Source organism: Hylobates moloch, unplaced genomic scaffold (genome assembly GCF_009828535.3).
Source record: "Hylobates moloch isolate HMO894 unplaced genomic scaffold, HMol_V3 SCAFFOLD_17, whole genome shotgun sequence".
Lineage (NCBI taxonomy): Eukaryota > Metazoa > Chordata > Mammalia > Primates > Hylobatidae > Hylobates > Hylobates moloch.
Genome location: NW_026652292.1, coordinates 13363759 through 13387403, shown reverse-complemented (window position 1 = coordinate 13387403; position 23645 = coordinate 13363759). Strand labels below are relative to the sequence as shown.

Here is a 23645-nt window from a genome sequence, read left to right as displayed (position 1 = left end):
GGTGGAGTCTGGAGGGGCAGGCGGGTGGTGGGAGGTGCGAGGGCCCGCAGTGCAGCCTCATGCAGAGGCAGCCTCCTTCCCCACTGTCTGGCTCCAGAGCCCTCCTAGGTGCTGGTGGGCAGAGGCCCCCAGCCTGGCATCTGTGCCCATGGACAGACCCACCCAGACTTTAGGCAAATGGAGGCTGCTGGGGACAGCCAACCAAAGCCTGAGCCAAGGGTCGGATGGGGGAGGATGCAATGTTCTGCCTATGTGCTGTGAGGCCCGCAGGTGTGCAGTCTGAGAGTTCCCTGTCCCTGATGGCGTAGGGCAGGAGGCCCTACCAAAGGGAAGTATATCTCCCTTCTGACCTCAGGGTCTGCACAGCTGCAGAGCCAGGAGGACCCTGGCGGGGGCATGTATCTCCCAGGAGTCATCTGCTGGGACCTCAGGCCTGCCCTCTGCTCTTCTCTACCTCACCTTTGGTTTGTCCCTTTTATAGACTTGAGGGCCATTTGCAATTATTTTCTTTGTCCCTCTGTCTTCCTTTCCTATTAGAGGATAAGCTACGTCAGGGCAGGGAGGGCATCCAGCTGGGCCACTCCTGGAGCCCTCACAACCTGTTGCTGAGTGCTCAGTACCTCCTTGGTGAGTGGAGGAAGAGAAGAAGACACCGAGTTAGCTTTTTCTCTGATCATAGAGCCATCCCCCAAATCTGTGCTATCAAATTTAAACCAGTTTTCCATGGTCCTAGAGAAGGGGGTGCATAAACACTACCCATGACCAGTTCTCATCATGGTAAGAATGAATGGCTGTGGTCACATAGAGGTGTGTACAAGACATCAGCCACTCAAGAACACAGACAGTAAAAAGAGAAATGGGGTGAATTCAAAGACTCTGAAATACACTAGAAAATTCTCAAATACTTAAACCAAGCATCAGGGTACGTCATCATTAAAAGGAAACAGTGTATCGGTGTGACGGGTACATGCGCTGGCACAGAGAAATCACAGACACACATTACCTTGATACTGTTCTTAAACAGGAATCCCGGCATGGAGAAGCCCTTCTTTTTATCAAGTGGCTCGCTGAATATGACAATCTGCTCAAAGAGGAAGATGCGCCTCTCTCTGCAGCGAGGCAGAAGTCCTGCATCTTGGTCTGTGACCAAGAATGTGTCCTGCAAGAGCAGTTTACCCTGGGCAACGATTTTCCCCTAAAACAAGAAATAAAGGGGGAAAAGGAAGGGGAGAAGAAAACATTGCATTCTAAGTTATCTGAAGCTCTGTTTTCTTTAGATTTCCTCCTATAGAATAATGTATTTTTCTTTTATTAATTTATGGAGCTTATTTTTTTTTCTTTTACTGTTCTTGGCTCTAAACAGAATAATTATCTAAATAAAATTCTTGCCAACATTTGTATAGACCTCTGGCGCCTCAATTACAGTCACAGATTAAAAGTGGAATTTTAAATGTCTGGTTTATACTAGAATGGTGGTTCTCAAAGTGTGGTCCCTGGGCCGCCAGCACGAACTCATCAGGCATGCACAAGAGTTTTCGGAAGCCCTCCAGCGGCCTCTGTGTGTGCGTCAGAGAGAACCATAGCACTAGAACTTTCAATGCTAAATTCTCTAGCAAAACAGTAGGCAAGAAAATAAAAACTTCTCCTGCCTCCTTAACTCAGTAGTCACATTTTTAAAAGAAGATTCTGGTTCTGAATTCATCTTGAGGATATGTAATAGGTAATATGTAATATGAATAGTCTAGCAACTCATGCAAACATATCTTAAACTAATGAGGAAGTATCAAGTCCCAGAGATGAGAGAATGGGGATCTCCGAGGTCCTACTACACAGCTACCATGGTCTTAAGTGCTGAGGAAAGGAAACTCAGCTCTTAGAGTACTGGGCCCAAGAGACAAAGCCTGGTCCTGCTTGTTTCTGCCATGAGACGCTGGGCTTTGAGCACAGGCAAGTCCCAAAAAAGCAAATCAAATGCACCAAAAAAAAAAAAAAAAGGAAATAAAGTATCAATCAGATTGAAGTAAAGTGAGAGAAGCCAGAAAACCAAGTGAAAAGGATCAGCTTTCTCCATGTGGAGAGAAATAATCCAAGACAAGAGAAAGAGATGAAGGCAGAGGAGCTCTCTTAAAGAACAAGAGCCGCATTACGTCGAATCCTTGCAGCCGCCCCACGTTCATCATGTCGTTGCACCGCCTGGGTACTATGCACATGACTTCCACAGCTCTCTGTGGGAGGGAAGAGAGAAGAGGGAAAGCTCAAGTTCCTCTAGGGAAAATCTGACGTCCTCTGACCTGAAGAAGTTCTGTTCTTCTTCCCCACCCTCTAGTGTGCAGGGTTCATGGAGATGCACTGGAAAGACTCTGTCACCCACTGCTCTGACCTCCTCCCAGGGCCAGACCACTGTTAGGAGACACTCAGGGATTAGGAAAAGAGGCTGGTGGGGATTTGGGTGAGCACAGCTGCTGATGCACGTACCTCTAATTCTGATGTATCCAGGCTGGCCTTTTTGGAATACTTGAGGAAGTCCTGCAAGGGAAATGGAGAGGACATGATAATGGTGACAAAGACAATAGCAGCCGATCTTTTATTTATTTTTTTTTAAGAGACAGGGTCTCACTATGTTGCTCAAGCTGGTCTTGAACTCCTGGCCTCAAGTGATCCTCTTGCTTTGGCCTCCCGAGTGGCTGGGACTACAGGAATGAGACACTGCACACAAGCTAACCTTTTTGGCCACTCACACTGGCCAGACACTGGGGTTCAGCACTTTAGTTCTGAAATAATTTTTTTTTTTTTTTAATAGACAAGCTCTCACTATGTTGTCCAGGCTGGAGTATAGTGGCTATTCAAAGGAGCAATCATAGCTCACTGCAGCCTCCAACTCCTGGCCTCAAGCCATCCTCCTGCCTCAGCCTCCCAAGTAGCTGGGGCCACAGGTATGTACCACCACACCTGTCTGGTGCTTTAGTTCTACTTTATCATATTATTCTCTCAGTAACACAACAAAAAGGCATTCCTATGTGGATTTCAAGCTGCAGTACACAGAGTCACACCAGATCTATCCGATTGTTCCTGTTTAATCCAAGACAAGCTCTTTGTCCCTCTCTATATCCAGATCCTAGGTGTTGTACATGAAGGAATCTCAATACACTTGAAGTCACTTTTATCACGGAAAAACATGTGACTCTGCCTTCAGTTATGCTTAAGAATTTAACTCAATCAAGGGCTAGTGTTAAGCCAACAGAGAGGAATACAAAGGGATTCCAAATTTACTTTTATCCAAGGTTCCAAGAAGATTAGAAAATAATTAAAGTTGATAGAGCAGAAGAAAAATCATTAGCATTCCAAGGTCTGTGGTGGGGGAAAAAAAATTCACTTTTACTGATATTTTCATTCTGAACTTGATGTAAATAAAAAACGCAGAAAATTGTTTGAAGTATTTTCTTAAATTTTTAAGGATTAACTCATCAGAAATAATATACTTGTTACACAGATGATTCCCCTGTCCTACCAAATCCTTCTTTCCCCCACTGAGTCTTATTTTCTCAGCAAACTCACTTCTGACACCAGAGTCTGTCCCGCCACCTCCTCACCTTCAGTAACAGCTGATACTTCATGATTCTCTGCACTGGTTTGATCAACAGATCTGTGAGCTGCAACCTGTGGCCAAGACGCTGCTTTAAGTCCTGCAATTTTAAGAGAGAGAAAAGATCGTATGAGCTGTTCATTAAAGGGCAATTTTTTAGTCTTTGTAATTGTCAGAAAGACTACAACATTGGCAGTAAAAGTAACAAGGAAAAAAAGCACTAGACTAACTAGAGCTTTGCTAGTTCACAGAATTTCCAAGTTTTACACTTTCACCTGAGTTGTTTTTCAAAGCAGTCTTTTATGCTTGTTCAAGGGCATTTTTTCAATTGCATTCTTTTATTCATATAAATATATATATACTATTTTTAGGCTACAAGTTTAGATCATAAATTATTCTGAATTTGTAATGAGACTTAAGTGTAACACTTATAAAAACCCTTATTTTTAACAATGACTGCAGTCTTCTGAATGCCAGGGGTATGACCACAGACTAAATTCATACTCATTTCTCTGATTTACAGGAAAGAAATAAAGGTTCAGAAGTCTTATCACTGAGGCTAATTTTCTCTGGAAATTAGTCTCCTGGGAAACCGATGATACTTTAATTTTTGGAAATCAGTTGGAATGAAAGATTCAGAAATACTTTCTGTTTGTATCTTAGGTCTTACCTCAAAAAAGGTATCAATGTATTCTGAGACAATGTGCTCAGACTTTGGTTTATTTTGACAATAAACTATGTACATGTGCAACCTTCTCTCCTAGGAATAAAAAAGGCAAACAGTTGGGTTATAACAATGGGAAGTTCGATTAGAATACAAGAGTACACGCACATTTCAGCACATTCATAAAAGGAATCATCGTAAAACCCAGCTGCATAGCAAAGGCTCTCGGGAGTAAATTCCAGATTCAGGATGTAGATCAGCATTCTACGGTGTGGCTCCAAAACCAGTCCTTCCCCATCACTCCCCATATACACCAAACCCTTCACTTTACAGTACCAAATACCAAAGGTAGCAAAAGAACTTTTTTCTTTTTTTTTTTAAAGAAACAGGGTCTCACTCTGTTGCCCAGGCAGGAGGGCAGTGGTGTGATCATGGCTCACTGAAGCCTTAAACTCCCGGGCTCAAGCGATCTTCCCATCTCAGCCTCTGAGAAGCTAGGATTACAGATGTGTGTCACCATGCCCGGCTAATTTTTAAAATTTTTTTTTTTTTTGGTAGGGATAGAGTCTTGCTTTTTCGCCCAGCCTGGTCTCAAAACTAGCCTCAAGCAACCCTCCTGCCTTGGCTGCCCAAAATGTTGGGATTACAGGCATGAGCCACTGCACCTGGCCAAAGCACCCTTCTTAATATTAAACAAAGAATTACTGCCATCACTCCAAACCCTGCCAATAGTCCTAGTAAGCCTGGTTGGTTTTAGTAGAGAAGAAAAAGCTCTTTAATCTCAAATCCTAAAGGCAGAAGGAAAAAAATGTAGACAATGAGCCTTTCCATAAATCAGTGATCCTCAAAGTATAGTGTGCAGATCCTCAGGGCCCCCTGAGGCCTTTCAGTGGCTCCATTCGGTCAGAACTATTTTCTAAATACCACTAAGATGTCAGTTGTCCTTTTCATTGTGCTGACATCTGTGCTGATGTGCAAAACCAATGGTGGGTGAAACTGCTGGCACCTTGGCAAAAACTCTTCACTGCCACAAATATATAGAAAAAACAACAACAACAACAACAAAACTAGTTTTACTTAAGAATGTCCTGGATGAGTAAACATTATCCTTTGTATTAAAACTCAACCAGGGAGTATATACCTTTTTAGCATTCTTGTGACAAGATGATGTCCACATAACACTTTGTACTTGTTAAATGTCTCAAGAAAAAGCACTTATGTAACTGAGTTGTGAGTGGAACTAACCACTTTTTTTTATGGACCACCATTTTTACTTGGAAGAATGATTGACACAAACTATAATTATTTATTCTTGGGTATCTGCTAGACATTTTCTTGAACATGAACAAAATAAGCCTGTCATTTCAAGGCAAACAACTGGCAGTGTTTGTTAGTGAAAATTACAGCTTTCAAGCAAAAAGTTAAAGTTTTGGAAAATATATATCTGCCACTCTGAACTTCACAGCACTTACAGACTTCAAAGAGATGGGTGGTCAAGTTCAAAAACTGGATTTTTGGATACTGTGTAATGAAACGTGTCAACTTCTGGGAGATCTGCCTAAGTCTGTGACCTGGTATCTTCCAGTGGACTGATGCCTGATGTCACAGGACCACGCATGGCTGCAGGAGCCTCGAAGCCCAACAGTTCAATGTATTTAATGTCACAGCAAGGGAGAAGTTCATGGGTAGGTTTTCAGATTCCATATTGCAACTAACCTTTAAGAAATGATCAGTTGTCTAAGAAAACTACATAATTACCTGAAAAGGCTATTAAAATACTCATCCTTTTCTAACTATATGTGTGTGAGGATGGATTTGTTTGGATACTTTAACCAAACAACACAGCAATGAGTTGGATGCACAAGCAGATATAAAAATCCAGCTGTCTTTTATTCAGCGAGACATTAAAGAGACTGGCAAAAATGCAAAAACTCCTGTCACTAACTTCTAAAAATATATCGTGATTTTTCCAAAAAACAAAAAACTTTAACGTTAATACACTTATTTTCGATAGACACACTATTTGGCTGTTATGTTAAACCCACTGCAGGTATAGTTACATCTCCACTCAACAATACCTGCCTGTTCACAGACGCCCCAGGCCCCTGTTCAGGCCTGGCTCTGGTCTTCTCTAACCAACCTGTACTGTTACTAGCCAAACAGCCAGCTTCAGCCAGGTGACTGGGAAAGCAGATAACTCATGCTGAAGAAGGGATTTTAAATCCAACTCATTAACACCATGCAGTTTGATTTTATCTTAAACATATGCACTCATGTAATGTATAAGTGAGTTCTCCTTTAATCTGACAAACCAATGACTAAGGATGCCACCATCAGAACAGGATAGAAGCAATGCTATTGTACTTACGTGTTTAACAAAAAGGGATCCTAGTTTTTCTGGATCTTCAAGGCACTTCTCTAACTCTCCTAAAAAAAAGCTGAAAAGAAAGGAGAAAATATTGGAACTATTTCCAGTGTGGCCTTCTAATTTTAGATTTAGGTTTACATTTTTTCTTTTTTTTTTTTTTTTTTTTTTTGAGAGAGTGTCACTCTGTCACCTAGGCTGGAGTGCAGTGGTGTGATCTTGGTTCACTGCAACCTCCGCCTCCTGGGTTTAAACGATTCTCCTGCCTCAGCCTCCCAAGTGGCTGGGTTACAGGCGTGCACCACTATGCCTGGCTAATTTTTTGGCATTTTTAGTAGAGACGGGGTTTCACCACGTTGGCCAGGCTGGTCTCGAACTCCTGATCTCAAGTGATCCACCTGCCTCGGCCTCCCAACGTGCTGGGACTACAGGCGTGAGCCACCGTGCCTGGCCAGGTTTACATTTTCAATAGTCTGTTCTGACATGAGCAACTGTGAAGTGTGAAGTATATATTTAACAAATATATGGAAACTTAACTAGTACAAGGAAAACCTTTTGTTAAGCTACAAAGCATAAAGGAATACAAAGTCACAGAAGATGGGGCATGACTGTGCATCCCTTGGCTGGGGTAACCTTCCTGGTCTTTGGACAATAAACATTCTCATCTCTGTTCAAGGGCACAAGTGCTAATATCCTAGGCTGAATAATTAGTGAAAAATAGATGTTTCAAAGTACTTGGACATTTTTTATTTCTGAATACTTGGTCTTTATACCTGCGAATTTCATATTCATTCTAAGATAATTTTTAGAGACTCAAATTGGACAGCAGATATACAAAACTAAATATGTTACCTGTGCCAGCTTTATGAAGTTTTCTCAAATGTTATCAAAATCAACTTCTAGGTTATAAATATCAGCTCCCTTTAAGATTAAAATTAGGTATCATCACAGTGACAAAATAGCTGTAGGACAACAATGTTCATTGTTTTCTGGGCTGTAGTTGTCTTTTAAGATATATGTCCACCTTAGTTATCACTTAAGTATATTTTTATTTATGTTAATATTTGGTATTACATTAACCCGCAAACCACTATGCCAATCAATGTTTTACTAAGGGATTTACTATCCCCGCTGTGGCGGACAGCATCTCTGGATGCAGTGTCTCTGTCTGGACATCCCAGAAACACTGTGTCATTTTCAGCTTCCCTTCACAGCCTTAAAAACTAGCCTTGGAAGTAGGAGACTAAATCATAATACAAAATATCCCTTTTTGAATTGGTTTCACTGTAGATGTTCAGTAAGTCTACAGCACAGAGCTATAAACTGGAGTGCTGTTTCTAAAGTTTACCAATAATTTATCTGTAAATCCAAATAATTAGACATCACAGGGGATATGAAAATAAAAACCTCTCTGACCTGGGTTCAAGGGTTTTACATTCTATTAGGAGGGAGAAGTACAGAAATAACAACACTACTTCATACATGCCACGGTAGTTCCTCCTCATATCTGTCCAGTATTTCATAGTTTAAAAGAGCATATTCCCATCTGCTTCTGCAGAAGAGAAGGAGTCTGACTGGGAACACCCAGGCCTAACGGAGAAGCAAGTATTGGAGCTTAGCTTCAGAGAGCGGCGAGAGCTTTGGAGGTGATGACATCGTGCTCCACCCTGTGCAGAGGGAGGAGCAGTTGCATCAAGACAGGAGAGCAGAAGGCCCAGCCAGGTAACTGGAGCAGACAGTGCATCTGGAACATTCCACTGGAAGAAGACCAGTGGCCAGTATTAAGCAATCCTCAGATGATTAAGGATTTTTAAAGTTTAAGCGAAGTGAACTAAAGGGACAGGTATGTTGACAAGCTCTGGTAGCCAAGGTGAGCTACATAGCACCAGCACCCAGATGGATCGCCTCCTGATTAGGATAGATGTGGGGAATGTAGTGGGATCAGAGTTGAATTTCAGAGCAATCATGTCTACTTTTTCCATTAAAATTGAATTGGGCCAGGCGTGGTGGCTCATGCCTGTAATCCCAGCACTTTGGGAGGCTGAGGTGGGAAGACTGCTTGAGCCCAGGAGTTCAAGACCAGCTTAGGCAACACAGCAAGCCCCGTGTCTCTATGAAAAACAAAGTTAGCTGCGCATGGTGCTGCATGCCTGTAGGCCCAGCTACTAGAGATGCTGAGAGATGCTGAGGCGGGAGGATCACTTGAACCCAGGAGTTCAAGGCTGCAGTGAGCTATGATCACACTATTGTACTCCAGTTTGGGGACAGAGCGAGACCCTGTCTCTAAAAAATAAAAATAACATAAAATAATTGGACAAATGAGTGTCTTCAAGGTCTTCTAATGATAACTTGTATTTATTCTAAAGATGGCTGCAATTCTAGTTAGAAATACTTATTGAGGCTTATTCTATGCAGATGTTGTTCTAAGTGCTTTGTAAAAGTATTAACTCAGTCACTCTTCACAAAAAACCCATGAGGTGGGTAACATTATAATGTGGGTGTGCAGATGAAGAATGGAAGTGTGCAGTAGGGAGGCCGCGGGCTCGAGGTCAGGACCAGGCCAGCAGCTCCGGCAGCTGGCTCCACGCTGGTGCTTCCAGCTACTCCCTTCCACAGACTCTCAACATGGACCAGCACGAAGAAGAGACGACACTCTCTCCATGCCACCAAGTGCTACTGCAGAACTCCTGGGTACATCAATATCTCCTTTGCACCAGCTCCCTCCAGGAGGCTACACAGGTAATACAATGAACAGAACAAATTCCCTTTGGCCTGGCCTGCCTCGGTTTAGCAAGCGCGGGCGCTTTGCACACCATCGGGCACAATGCATGTTTACGTACTCTCTGTGCCAGTCGTAAATCTGATGGATGTTGCCAAATACAATTTTGTCTTTTCCTTTCATGTCATCAGGAACACCATCTTCTTTCATAAGTGCCATGTAGCCCTACAATTAAACAGTTATGATAAGTGTATTTCATGGAATATGTCTGAATCAACTAGTGGCTTATTGATTAACAGTCACAGAGGGCAAAATGGACACATAACTGTCTTGTAACCAGTTCTTTGTCTAAAAACAAAAAACCCGATATGAAAAGTATCCTTAACTGATACTTGGAATATACCCATTACATTCATTGCTGTAATTTTCCTTCCCTGGACTGTTCAGCATTCACAGATCAAAAATCTTCTAAGGAATTAAAGAAGTTTAAATAAATGTAAATGGTTTCATTAAAACAGTTTGTAAATATTAAATATTTGGTCAGAATCATATCTCCTGTTTTCAGCATTTATCTCTAGAAACAGAAAGATTTTCTTTTCTTTTTGGATTATTTGTATAATCTGTTAAATAAGGGTTTAACAATATTCTTTTTATAAATTGATTCTTAAACAACAGTTGATTGAATATGCTGCTAAAATGTGGCTTAAAATTTCTATTTAAGTCTGTACAAGAACCTCTTAAGTACTCAGGTTGCTTATCTCATTGTGAACAATGACTGCAGACAAATCAAGCATGTTAAATCTTTTGTGTTACGCAATTAACTGTAATAGCTGGTACTTTTTTTTTTTTTTTTTTTTTTTTGAGACGGAGTCTTGCTCTGTCGCCCAGGCTGGAGTGCAGTGGCGCAATCTTGGCTCACTGCAAGCTCCGTCTCCCAGGTTCACGCCATTCTCCTGCCTCAGCCTCTCCGAGTAGCTGGGACTGCAGGCGCCCGCCACCACGCCCGGCTAATTTTTTTTTTGTATTTTTAGTAGAGATGGGGTTTCACCGTGGTCTCGATCTCCTGACCTCGTGATCCGCCCGCCTCGGCCTCCCAAAGTGCTGGGATTACAAGCGTGAGCCACCGCGCCCGGCCTATAGCTGGTACTTTTAACGGGATGTGTAACCAAAAAGTATTGTCCTGTACAAATTTGCAAAGATGAAAGAACACACATAAAATTTTATACCACAAAAATAGCTTTTTGATGAGTTGAGTTTCTTAATCTGACTAATCCCCAAATTGACTGGCAGGGATTAGCCTAGAGATGGCTCTTGATCTAGTACAAAAGGCAGTGGTTTGCTATGGCTACAGTGCTTGGCAACTTCTGTTCAATGGAAATGGCAATGTATTCTGTACGAAACTATCAGTAAATGACCTGGTGTAGCCACAGTCCAGGCTCTGAATCTGGGTGGATTCAGGATGGAACTGAACCCACAGCTGGCCCACACTGACTTTTTCAACCAATAAGGTCTTCATTTCTGTAGTGATACAATTAAGGCAAGATTCCTGTCTACTAACTACAATATACTTACTTAGTATCATTTAATAATAATATCAAATTATTTATAATAATTGTAAATTTCAATTGTTAAAAAAGATTATGTCAAGATACACTATGCGAAAAAGAAGCATTTACAACCGAATACAGATGGTAAAGACAATTGACTAAACTTGATTTTTTGGAAATACTTCGTTGGTCATTTTTTATTTTGGGTCAAAAATGTTTTTAAAGCTTTTGAGAGGTGTTCAACTGTCTAAAACGATACTACTTTGGACAACTCTTGGAACTGATACAAAGTTACTAAATTTCTGGCAATACACACCTCAACCACATAGCCAAGGTCCCGCACATAGTCACGCTCTGTCTCCACTAATTCTTGCAAAACGTAGCTGGAGAGAGAAAAAGTGTTTATCATGCAAACTCTGTTTTCTAAATGAATTTTTTTGTACCTTTGCTCCTGGTCAGGACGGACTCCTTCCAGGACTGAATAGTAATGTATCAAATTTGTACATTTAGGTGTTAAATTCTGGAGAGTCCCAAATCACTTACAGGTTTAAGTGGGTGACCCACGAGAGCTCTGGAGGTCAAAAGACACTTACGTACAGTGCATGAGGGCAATCAGGGTGAATTCACCCTTCTGGATTCTGATTGCATACAGGGACAACAATGAAGCTTAGACATAACTTTCTGACAAAGCCATGACAGTAAAGGAAGTGGCTTTTAAAAAATGATTAAGTCATTTTAACCTTCACTGGCTATACAAGAAAAACTTTTAAATCAGATGTTTAAAGCCTTGGGTCTAATCACATCACTCACAAGTATTTGTTTGTAACATTCAGAAACCGTTTAAGGCCACTCAGATAATAGAAGACAATCATTTGATCAGTATAGTAAACAACCTCAGTCGGCCTGAAAAGGTTCATCCATGTGTTGTTCAGTCATTCATTCAACCAACATCAACCTGGCACCTCTCACGCGCCCAACACCATCGGAGGTGCTGGGATACAGTGCTGAATAAAACACCCAGTCTCTGCCGTTAAGTAGCTTGCGTTTTTTTTTTTCTTCTCCAAAGGCCAGTTTAAACCTTTTGTAACACTTTTCAGGACTCTTTTCACCATATGCTGCTTTACTGGCATTGAGAAACCAGTAAAGTATGTTCAAAGAATATTCAAGTTTTGGGGACTGGTTCTAATTTTACATTACTTTTTCTTTCACAATCACATGTACAATAAAAAGTCTAGGAGTTTCTCACCAGATGTGGCAGAAGACATTTTTGTCTTGCATCATTCTTACTTGTGAAGTATCATATACAAATAAAACAAGAAACTGCGGCTATGGAATACTGTGCCCTTATTAGGTCCTGAGTCTTCTACATACGTACAGTTACTCAATGAGAGGCCCTGGAGCTTCTCATCTCAGTAATTCAGAGCTGAATCTCAGTCACATTTTTGAAGGCACCAAAGACAGGAGAGAACCCAGAGAACAATAAGAATGAAAACATTTCTGTCTTACTGTCTTCTCTTTAAAGAGCTGGATTTCCTTTCTTCCATCTCATCAATGGGCGAGGAGGAAGAGAGAAGGGAATTATCCGAAGGGTTGAAGGAAGGGCTGCTACTATCTCCCTGGTCAACAAGGAGTGAGCTGGGGCGATCCTCCAGTGCCTGGAAGAAATTGAGATAATCAACAACACTTACTGCCCACAGCCCATGATTGGCTGAAACTAAGACAAGAAAATACCCAAACTCAGAAAATACAGAAAACCTATTTGTGAAATTATAAAATCTTTATGTTTGTGAAATTATAGTATTTAATAACACAAAAAACCCAACTATTAATAAAAAAATAGAGTCAAAGGAGGTGGAGAAAGGAGGAAAGTTGGAATGAAAAGGATAGTGAATTTACATACATTAATATATTCTATTTCTTGTTATCAAATAAGTAGAAATGTTATACTTGCTTACATCAGAGTGCTGCACCCATTTTTGGACAAATCACACATATTTAATATCTAGCAATTTTCTTACTGGTTATATTCCTGCCAAATGAGCTGCTGGGATGTGCGTGGGTCAGGCCAGTGTGGCACCTGGACATGGAGCCTGCATTCCCTGTTGGTGGACTATGTAGCAACATCAGCAGTCCAACAAACTTGGTTTCCTGATTATCCTGTTAGAGCTTTGACTCATACTTCAATGCATACAAATCACCCAGGTAAAATTAATCTCCATCTAGCAACTTGCATTCTATCCCTCCATACAAAATAGTAATCGTGCTTGTCTTAATTACTTCTGCAATACATTCTTTCCCCCACTGGCTTTTGGTTTCTATAGGTGATTGTTTTTATTGCTGTATCCCCAGTAGAACCTCATGCAAATCTTTGCAAGTATTCAGCAAATCTGTAAGTTGAATATTGGTGACTTCTCTCCTTGGATTAATGTGACAATGACTGGTGACTGACTGCTTTTAATTTGGTACATATTAATCTCGTTGTTTTACCTGGATTCACAGAACACCTAAGATTTATAGTTCTTTTAACATTCCCAAAGCAATAAACTGGATATATAGATATGATTGAGCTGGAAAAAAATGTGATGAATTTATTCTTGGTTTGAATAGCACAATACAAAATGCAAAAAATACCTCACTTAAAACATTTGATATTAATAAACTAAAATTTCTAATACTTGTTGTATTTTCTCCTCTTAACAGTAACAGACAATCTGATTTCATTGTTAAGCAGAGCTTTGAGGACACAAAGTATGTACTGTACACGCAATCTTGTTAAAACCCATGGAGCTATAAAAAAAACACACCAACTGCTAATCTTATTTTTGAAAAACAGGACATTAAGTTAAGGAACAGAGTTTGATCTGAAAAATAAATGCACTCTTTTAAATAAATAGCCATTGAGCTTTACCGGAAGCAAACATTTTGCCGTGAGTAGCAGAGCTTGTTTCACGCTCATCAGATCACATCTGTTTTTGAGAGCGAAGGGAGGACGTTCTGCACCCACCCCCCATCCCCCACCTGGACAGCTGAAGCCTGTTAGATTGAATTCTGTTCATTTGAACAGCGAGAAAAAAAGAAAAGAAAGAGAAAGGCTCCAGATGCCCCTGATGCTGCAGAGGGCAGGGAGGTAAAGTCACGGACTTCATCAGTGTCCGTGGGGACCTGTCTTCCGGCTTTCTCAACCTGCAACAATGGAGTCTCCAGGCCCCTCGGCTGCCTGTCCTAGATCTGATCTTTCCTGACAAGATGGGCTGCCGAGAGGGTGCACACACCCTGAAGCGGTGCGGTTGTGGCTAGACGTCCTTATCGCCTTCATGAGGCCCATTTGCCTCTTCTACAAATGTGTGTGAGAAGGCTGTCACCAGCATAAGGCTGTCTCAAAACTGCAGCCACTGGGACTTCACAGATTTTGGATGAATTATTTGTGAAACTCTCTTGTTTTTTGTGTCCTTGTCAACTTCCTCTTTCTTACATGAAGATAGGTCTACAGAAATATTCTACCTCTGATGAGATTAATTTTGATAAATTATTTTTTCTTAGAAAACTGCCCATTTCATTCAGGTTTCATTTTAAATTTACTATCAAAGAGATGAACAAAATAACATCTTATGGTTGCTTGAATTTCCTCATTTTTTCCTCTTATAATTTCTTAATTTTGGGAATTTGTGTTCTCTATTTTCTTGACATGGTTACCTAATGCCTATATTTAAAGAACAAATTTTTGGTTTTATTACGCTACCGTTTTCCAGCTCATTAATTTCTGCTTTCATCTCTATAAATTCATCCCTTCTGCTTTTCGTTGGTTTATTTTGTTGTTTTTCTAACATCTTGAGTTAGATGTGATTTCATTTATTTTCATTCTTTCTTGTTTCTCCCTTTATATTTTGATTAGTGAAGAGAAGAAAACCCCAAAGTCAGGTTCACACAGTCACTGCGGTGGCAGGGAACTATTACCCTATTGCCAACATGCAGGAAAAATGCACAGCCTTTAAAATAACCAGCTGCATCAAGAATGTGGAGGTAAGCCAGACGAGTGAATCCAGGGAACAGTTTTCAGGGTGGCTTTTATTTTTCGAGTCAAATCCTCAGGTTTTAGGTTTAGGTAGGTTCAGTTCCTTAAACATCATACTGTGTAACGGCTGAACACCTTCTCTCCTCTCCTCCCTAACCCAATAAACACATACACAGCTTCTGATGAATAAACAATGCAGTGTTCAAATCCAATTATGAATGAGCGACAGCCTCAGAAATCACCCACAAGAAAACATATGTGGATGCTTAAGGATCTACTGCAGAGTCAGTATAAGCTGAGGATATTACAATGATGCATTAGTATTTTCTGACAAAAAGTAGTTCCCATGTGACGTTAGAGCATTAGTGACAGGAAACCAACACAGGGTGATGCTCCTCTTGAACCAGAAAAAGAGGGGAGAATTTATTTCGCATTCCCTGGCAGGATGAAGATGGGATGAACCTATCACATAAAGTACAAACATGGTTCTCCAAAGGGAGGGGAAGGCACTAGTGAACGCCCATGTGGATGGAACCTGGTTGCGAGCTCCCATGTGTAGCTGAAAGACAGTCTCCGAGGCTGAAGGACTCGCCTGGTGGAACTCACCGTAAGGAGACTGTGAACCCAAGTCTATCTGACTCCAAAACCTATGCCTTTCCTATGCCATCAGCTTTATGCCCACTGAAGTGAGCAGAAATAACTCAGTTTCACTGAGTAAACTGAGAAAGTTTCATTCCTCAGAATTGAAAAAGGAGATGAAGCCAGTAAGAGTCAAAATTGACCATGCCACAGACCACCTCTCCATTTGGAAGTCCACGGGAATTAATTACAAATGAATCACAGACCACATAAAATGCAATACGATTTAAACACCTGCAGAATAGTGGCCAGATCTGCCTCACAGCATTCCCTGGGAAACCATTTCAGCTATTTGGTAAGAATGATTTTAATGGTCATTTAACTGATGTGTATAAATGGCTTTTAAAAAAAAAGTTTAAGGATGCTTAAAAACTCATTGGATACAATTTAAGCACCCTTCATTTAGACAGTTTTATCAACTTGTCTTTTAAAGAGATACCAAGGATGTAGCTGAACTCAGTACATACTGGCATGGTTCCAAGCTCCTTTATTTATTTATTTATTTTTGAGATAGGGTCTCACTCTGTCACTCAGGCTGGAGTGCAGTGGTACAATCTCAGCTCACTGCAGCCTTAACCTCCTGGGCTCAGGTGATCCTCCCACCTCAGCCTCCCGATAGCTGGGACTACAGGTGCACGCTACCACATCCAGCTGATTTTTGTATTTTTTTTGTAGAGATGCAGTCTCATTGTGTTTCCCAGGCTGGTCTCAAACTCCCGGGCTCAAGCAATCTGCCTGCCTTGGCCTCCCAAAGTGCTAGGATTACAGGCATGAACCACCACACCCAGCCTGATTCCAAAATCTTAACCAGTGGAGTCCGAATTCTCGAGTTATCTACCACGCCCTAGCAAGCTTCCTGTCCAATTTCAAAGCTCACTGGGTCTTTTCCAGAACACCACGTGATTACCTGGGGAGAAATTTCTAGCTATGGCAGGGTGACACGTCAGTCCAAATTTTTCTTTATATAATTCCCATTTGACTCAGTCAATCAGTTTCATTAGAGGCTGTCTGTGGATGAAAGAAGAAATGGGAACGATATATCTGGTACCTAGTTAACGCCCAAATGCAGGAAGAGAAACTTCTAACTTTAAAGAAGTATACTCTGATTTAGCAATTCCAGTGTTGAAAATTCACCTGACAAATGTAATCACAAACATGTAATGGATGTTTAGAGAAATATGGGAAACAAATATATATTAGGAATATATTTAAATAAATTATAGCATAATCTTGTCTCTGACCCTTAGTGGCTAGTCAAGTTTTTAAATGTTCTGTGTGCCTCAATATCCTTATCTGTAAAATGGGATAACAATAGTGCATAACAACCTCATAGGGTTGTTGTGGGAGTATATAAATTAATACATGCTCAGCACTTAGAACAGCGTCTGGCTTAGAATAAGCACTCGGTGGTGTTATTATCATAGAATCCACGTAAAGGAATACTATACAGTTATTAAATAAAGGAAAGAGGTAATCTGTATGTACTGACGTGAGAAGATCCTCAAGATGTATTAATTTAATTAGAGTCTTAAAAATTGAATGAATCCATTTGGAAAGAAAACACACACACATATATGTGTTTGCACCAGCAAGGAAAACGTCTGGAGGGAAACGTATTGGAACTATTCGCAGTGGTTACCTCTGGAGAATGGATTGCTGAGACAGACTGAGGGCTTTTACTTTGGGAGGAGTTGCTTTTAAAAGATGTTGTCTTTATAGGGATAGTAGGATATACCAGTCTAAAAAGTCGTTACCATTGGTGGTTTTTCCACTTCCCAGTTAGGAAAACTACAAAAACAGAAATTGATTGATTTGAATCAGTTAGAAGCAACATATGCCTGTCTTACTTCAAAGAACCAACATTTAATTTGGAGCTTTTATCAAATGAACCCACGTTGGCCAATTGGCAACAAAGAGATCACTAAGAAAATAAAGCCCTTATATAATAATGCAAGCCCTTCTCTCTTACACATTGTAAACCCAAATGAAAGACCTCAGGGGTTGCAAAACAAAACTGAGAGTCTAACTGTGGGTACCACTGACCCTGGCACATCTTCAGACAGACTGGAGCTGACCACATTTGCAGTGACTGCAGGCAGGGTATGTGCAGTGAGGTTTGCCCCCAGCTTCTAGGAGGGAACTTGTAAGTCCTTGGAATGTTCTGCTTGATGAGAATGTCTGTTTACCTGGGGGCCTGGACCAAGGCAAATAGTCTATGCTGGCAATGTGACAGTGTCTTGATCTCTGGAGGGGCAGGAGACTACCTAAGGTCAGCCACACAGAGCAGTCAGCCATGTGTGTCTGAGCCCAAACAGACACTCAACACCAAGGCTCGGGTGAGCTGCTGTGGTTAGCAATCCTCTGTCTGCCTGACTCCATTGGAAGAGCATGGCTGGCAGCTTGAACCTGGCACTCCCTGAGACCTGCCCTATGCAGTTCTTCCCTTGCCTATTTTGATCTGTGTCCTTTCATGGGAATACACTGCAAATGTGGGAATAACGGCTTTCTGAGTTCTCTGAGTCCTTCAAATCAGTGAACCCGAGGGTGGTCATGGGGACTCCTGAGATGTGCCATAAGCCACAGCCACATTCTGCAGCCCAGAGCAATACAAAGACAAGCGCAAATCCATCTGCAAGTAGCAACACAGAGCAGCTTCCAAAAGTCAGACTTTCTCTGGGAGGCCTCACCATCTTGCTTTTCACGAGTTCCTCTATTGCACTGACGAGCTCGGCTGCACTTGGTGTTTCAGAGCTGGTGGGGCGGACTAATAACCGAGAAGAGGCCTACGGAAGAAATTAAGAAAAGGGGGGGTGGGGCAAGGGCTCACATTAGTAACTGGTCAGACAGTAAATTCCCCTGCAAGCTCCATCTCTTTTTTAAGTAATTCCAGACAAAAAGACCACAAGTTTGTCTTTGTTTACATTTATTTAAAGTCATCCTTTTGAATTTACAATATTCTGACAAACATTAAATAAAACCTGTCTGAGATACATGTGGGAAGCAGACAGTGTCTGATTTTAATCGCAGTCATGTAACATCGTAGTGTTTTTTTTCAAAGAGGTGACTAGGCAAGGGAACATTCTAACCGTAACTTTCGCAAATGCTGGCAAGGCTCTGGGCTAGGGAGAAGGAATAGAGAATCTGACCTACGGCAGAATGAGAGGCTTAGGGTCTAGTGAGAGAATCCTGGAATAATCAGGAAACAAAACAGGATACCAAGAAATGGCTTTACTGTGTTTATGGGATTAAGAAAAAAAAGAAATGAGGAAGAGGAAAGGAGCAGGGTGCGGTGACCAGACAGGGAAGGAGGGGGACGAGCTCACCATTTTCTGTGCCATCCATTTCCCCATGATTAGTGCAGAGTACAGAAGAGCTGAGGCCTCACAAGCTATCAGATGCCACTTATGGCTAGAATCGAGGGCGTAAAGGGGTTGACAGGAAATCTGGGGGAAGGGCTACTAAGTTCGAGTTTCAGTAATTAGCAAACACGATGTGTTTGCAGATTACTTGAGCCGTTAATTAACTGAGAACTAGAAGGGGCGTAATATGAACCTTGCTTCATATTAAGGACAGCGGCGAGGCATGCGACCCACAGCGGGCTGTCCTGGCCATGCGTGTCTCACAGCAGACAGATACAGGCTCATACACTCACAACAAGGCTTTTACACGTGTGGGTCAAAATATGCACTTTGCAAAACAAATGTTGGTTTGGTCTAATGACATTTGGAATATGGGGTGAAGAAAACAAAGAAAAAATTCAAACGGAAAGGTAAGGAAATTGAGCCAAAACAGACACAGAACACAAATCAACATAATGCTGCAGTGAAAGTTTACAAAAAGAGAAAACAGAACAAAACAAAAAATTAGTCACGAGATTATATACTGTGTGGGAAAATCACTACAGATTTTTGTAAATGAAGAACTGCTACTGATAATACTCAGCGAGGTAACATAGTAACCAATAAATGGTTCTAGCAAACAGAAGAATACAGTGCAGGTCACTCTTTAAATGGAGAAAAATGCTCCCTTATTGAGTGAGTAAGTCGACAAGGCCCAGCCCCTCAATGTTTGGATAACCACCCAGATTTAAGAAATGCCAGTTTTCTGCTTTTCAAAAAGGCATGGCTTAGTGTATTACAAAATAGCTTAGGAAATGTCACAGAAACCACACAGCCCCATGTCATAGCCAGGTAGTCCGTGCACTGGGTGGGGTGGGGGGCCGTGGTCCTCTCACCTCAGGCTCCCTGTTCCTTCTCCCCCACACACACGGCGGGAGCCTGAACCTCAGATGCACACAAAACTCCAGGACTCCAACCTGTGCTCAGTCCTGCAGCTCACAGCCATCATTGCAGGTCCCACGGCACCCTTACAGTGTGCTGGCCTCGTGTTGAAAAGGGAGGAGGGAGTAGCTTTCCACCAACAAGGGGCGGTGGACAGCTCTGCCTCGGGTTAAGAGAAGTGCAAGATTTGACTTGGCCTCACAGCTGCCAAGCACTGGCTGAGGCCAATCCCAGGTCGTAAAATAGAGGGTGATTAATCTGGCAAGTGACTGTGCAAGTACTGACAAGGGAGTCAGGGAAGGAAAAAGGGAAGCATGGGGAAAAATGTTGATAAAGTTATGTTTTACTCAGAAAACTTAGTTACTGCCAAAAAAAAAAAAAAAAAAGCATCACCAGTAATGGCTTCATAGCGTGATTTTCAACACCTGACCATTTTGAGGGGCACAATGGGGCCAGAATGCTAGAGGATGCGCAAGCCACACTGAGCAGGTTTCCTTTCTGCTATTTTATTTTTTAGGGCTCTATAATTAGGCTGACAAAATAATTTTAGATTACATGAGAACTCAAGAAAACAAATGACTTTCGTGGCTTGAAGCCCCTGGGTAGACCCAAAGAGCTTTCAGCTGATTCCTACACTTTGACAACTATGCCTGCACTCTAGTGTAGGGATCCTACAAACTAACGTCTGGCATGTTGGAAAAAGTAACTGGACAGTGACGTAACCTCATCTCAAACCAGAAACCTGCATGCAAAAACCTCACAGAGGGGAGATGGCCAACTCTTCATTTAGTGATGCCTTCAGGCAGACCTGCATGGGATATCTCTGACTGTTCTCTCAGGGATTCTAGTCAATACATTAGGAAACTTTAAAATTACTTTAAAAGCAGCAATTACTGAAGCATCATTAAAAATGCATTGAGCCACATGTGTAGGAAAAACTGCACCCGCTGGCCTACTGCTATTCTAAACGGCTTTGTTACTCATACTTTTGGGGTACAACCAGGCTGACGCTGCCTTAAAGAGCAGTGCACCGCCCTTTTCCACATCTTGGGGCCTCCTGTCTCCTGAAATGAGGCTGGTGTGGAGCAGCTACCGAGCGTGCCCTGTCCCGGCGCGGTAGGCATGGATCCCCCAGCCCTCATTCCCCTTTACCTTGTCATCCTGTGAGTCCGGCTGGAGGAGGCTGTGCTGCTGGATGGCCATGGGCGGCGGCAGGGGCACAGCGTCGGCCCCCTCTTCGCCTTCCTCTTCTCCACAGCTCTGCATCCCCGAGGAGGAGGATTTGGAGAGAGTACCGCTGCTCAGGCCCTCGTTCCGGCCTCTCTGAAATCCAATCAAGATTTGCTCATTATATTCCAGGCCAGTTCACAAACATGGACCAAGGGTTACTTGGAGAAGCAAGGTGGGGACAGAGACTGGGATGGCAGAAATCAGCAACAAAGCTGTTCTTGACCTTGATGGTAACTTTTCCTCTCTTCCTGCTACCCAATGGCCTTGCTTGTCAACTTGGATGACAGAATGGCCACTGAATGTGTCATGCGTCATATAAAGGGACTGCCAATGTGATCTGTTAGGCTCTGAACACAGCTCATCTTTGAGAAGCCAATTTTTAAAAAGGTTCAAAAATTTGAGCTACAACCCTCATGTTGATTTAGTTCCTTTGGTCCAGCTGATTTCACTTTGGGTATCTTGCTATAGAAAAGTTCACTGAAATAATAAGGGCATAAAAAATATAACCCAAGACGCATTTTAAGCACTGGATTTGAGTATCCTTTTCCTCTATTCTCACTTTTAGAAACAAATTTCAGTTTTAGTTTTCCCAAGAGGACAGATGTTTATCAAGCAGGTACATAGTACATCCCAACCCCTACACTGCAACAAAATCTCATGGCAAAAATATGCCCAGGAAAAAAAACAGCAGAAAACAGCTATCTGCCAAATAAATCAAATAACACAAATCTCTTCCCCACTCTCTGCCTTTTCTTTTTCGAACCTGTGTGGGACTTGAGTCGGGGGTCAATCCAAGTTAAAAACTCTGAGGACCCCTCACTGACACCACCAGTGCTGAAGGCCATCTCCAGCATCCTGAAGGAATTCTGTTTCTTGCAATATAATTTAAAGCCTCCCCTTGTTAATAGGACATAAAAAATCCCTGGCTGACCTACATGCACTTATCTTTGGTGACATGGGAATAACCCAATGTTTACTACTGGGTCAACAAAGTAAATTAACTGGTTATTTTCTACTCAAGACAAGCTGTAAGTATAATAAATATTGGGGAAAAACAATTGGAAATTGCAAACACTCCACAAGTCCTTCCAAATTTCCAGTTTGAGCTTTCTCTGCAAAATGCTGCTACAATGATCAGCTCAGAGACTGCCCAAATCTTCTGCAGACTACACAGAGCCTCTGGCTTTGCCTCATGGTGGAGTGGGGAGGAGAGGGTCTCGAAGCCACAGTCTGGGCTCCCTCCTGGCCCAGGCCTGGGGGCTGACTGGGCCTGGGGCGCATGGTGGTCTGTTTTGTTTGTTGGTTTTAATCAGAAGCCACACGTGGTCCTGAATGTGCTTACCGGGTTCAATTTTCTTTCAAGGTGCCCCCACTAAATCACAGTCTGCGAAACAGAGACTTGAATGGTAATTTCTGAATAAGTGTGGAAAACAGAACCAAACCAGTTTACTCATAAGATAAGCAACTATTCTTGCAGCAAAAGCCCAGCAGGCAGAGCCTCACCTCCTCGACCGTCTCGTCCTGCGGGGTGGCCGCACTGTCGTCAGAGTCCTTCTGCGAGCCGGCGTCGGCGCTCTTGCGGACCTCGCGGCTCTTCTTGTGCTTGTGCGCCAGCTTCTTCACGTGCCCATCGGCCTTGCCGCTGCTGAGCCGCCGCACGGGGCTGGTGAGCCACTTGCGGAGGGTGTTGCCCGGCCGCTTTGGGCCCGGCGAGCTCTGGGCCCCGATCATGTGGGGCTGGAGGGAAGCCACGGATGCGGGTGGACTGGCATCATTGCTGGAGACGGAGAGTGAGTCTGCCAGGGAGAAGAAGAGGGAGTGTCACTGACTCGCACAGACCCTCCGGTGGGGAGACCGTGCCATTAGCCTGCAGGCTGCAGGAAAGCCAGTGGGCTGGGACGCCTCGTCTGTGGGCTTTGCCTACGGGGTGTGAGATGACGGGCTGATGCTTTACACGCACTCTCTTCTCAAATGTGTAGCAAACCTGAGTTCTGCTAGAGATGATCATTCTCAAGATGCACTCTCCTCTCCAAAATCACCCATGTCACCAATCCTGAAGACCAGCACCGTTACCAGCCAGATTTAAGATGTCATTCATCACATAAAATACTGTGGACATTGGTACTGCGGATATTGGAGAGCAGAATTTTAAAATCATTTTCACCCATTTTCTTGACAAAAGCCAAGAAAGAAGAATGAATTTAAAGGAAATTTTGAGAAGTTTTAGCTTTGCCAACTGACATGCTTACTGTAAGCTAATTCTGTCGCAGAAATGCATTGGTTTGATTCTCTACCAGTGAACAAAAGCAGAATCATGTAATTATTACGGATAAAACGACAGTGATTTGTGCTGGTGAGACTCTGACCAGCAGCAGCCTCTGGGAGACCAGCATCCAGGACAAAGCCGGCGACTGGAAAGCGGCAGAGCTGGTGGGGCTCTCGGAGGAGCGGCCCTCAGCCTCTTTCCTGTTCACGGCCAGGCCACGGCGGCACACAGGGACTTTGCTCATAGCCTTGACAAACTTACCGCATGTGCCAAAGTAAGTATCAGCAACAATGAACAAAAATGCCACCACATTTTAAAAAGAAATGTGAGGGGGCTGGGC

General features: G+C 42.5%; 1 protein-coding gene across 5 annotated transcripts in view; it reads right to left on the bottom strand.

The window, feature by feature from the left end:
• TRIO (trio Rho guanine nucleotide exchange factor) overlaps positions 1–23645 on the bottom strand; it is a 362171-nt gene that overhangs the window by 26407 nt on the left and 312119 nt on the right. For 3 of the 5 annotated variants that reach the window (XM_032135420.2, XM_032135421.2, XM_058430089.1), the window contains exons 35-46: positions 22543–22835; positions 20962–21132; positions 18217–18312; positions 12385–12533; positions 11195–11261; positions 9453–9556; positions 6616–6685; positions 4254–4343; positions 3591–3683; positions 2476–2526; positions 2148–2225; positions 1004–1195 (exon numbers count right to left, since the gene is read on the bottom strand). In XM_032135420.2, coding sequence (XP_031991311.1) covers positions 1004–1195; positions 2148–2225; positions 2476–2526; positions 3591–3683; positions 4254–4343; positions 6616–6685; positions 9453–9556; positions 11195–11261; positions 12385–12533; positions 18217–18312; positions 20962–21132; positions 22543–22835 — 1454 coding nt within the window. The other 2 variants (XR_009210507.1, XM_058430090.1) reach the window with 2 other exon arrangements.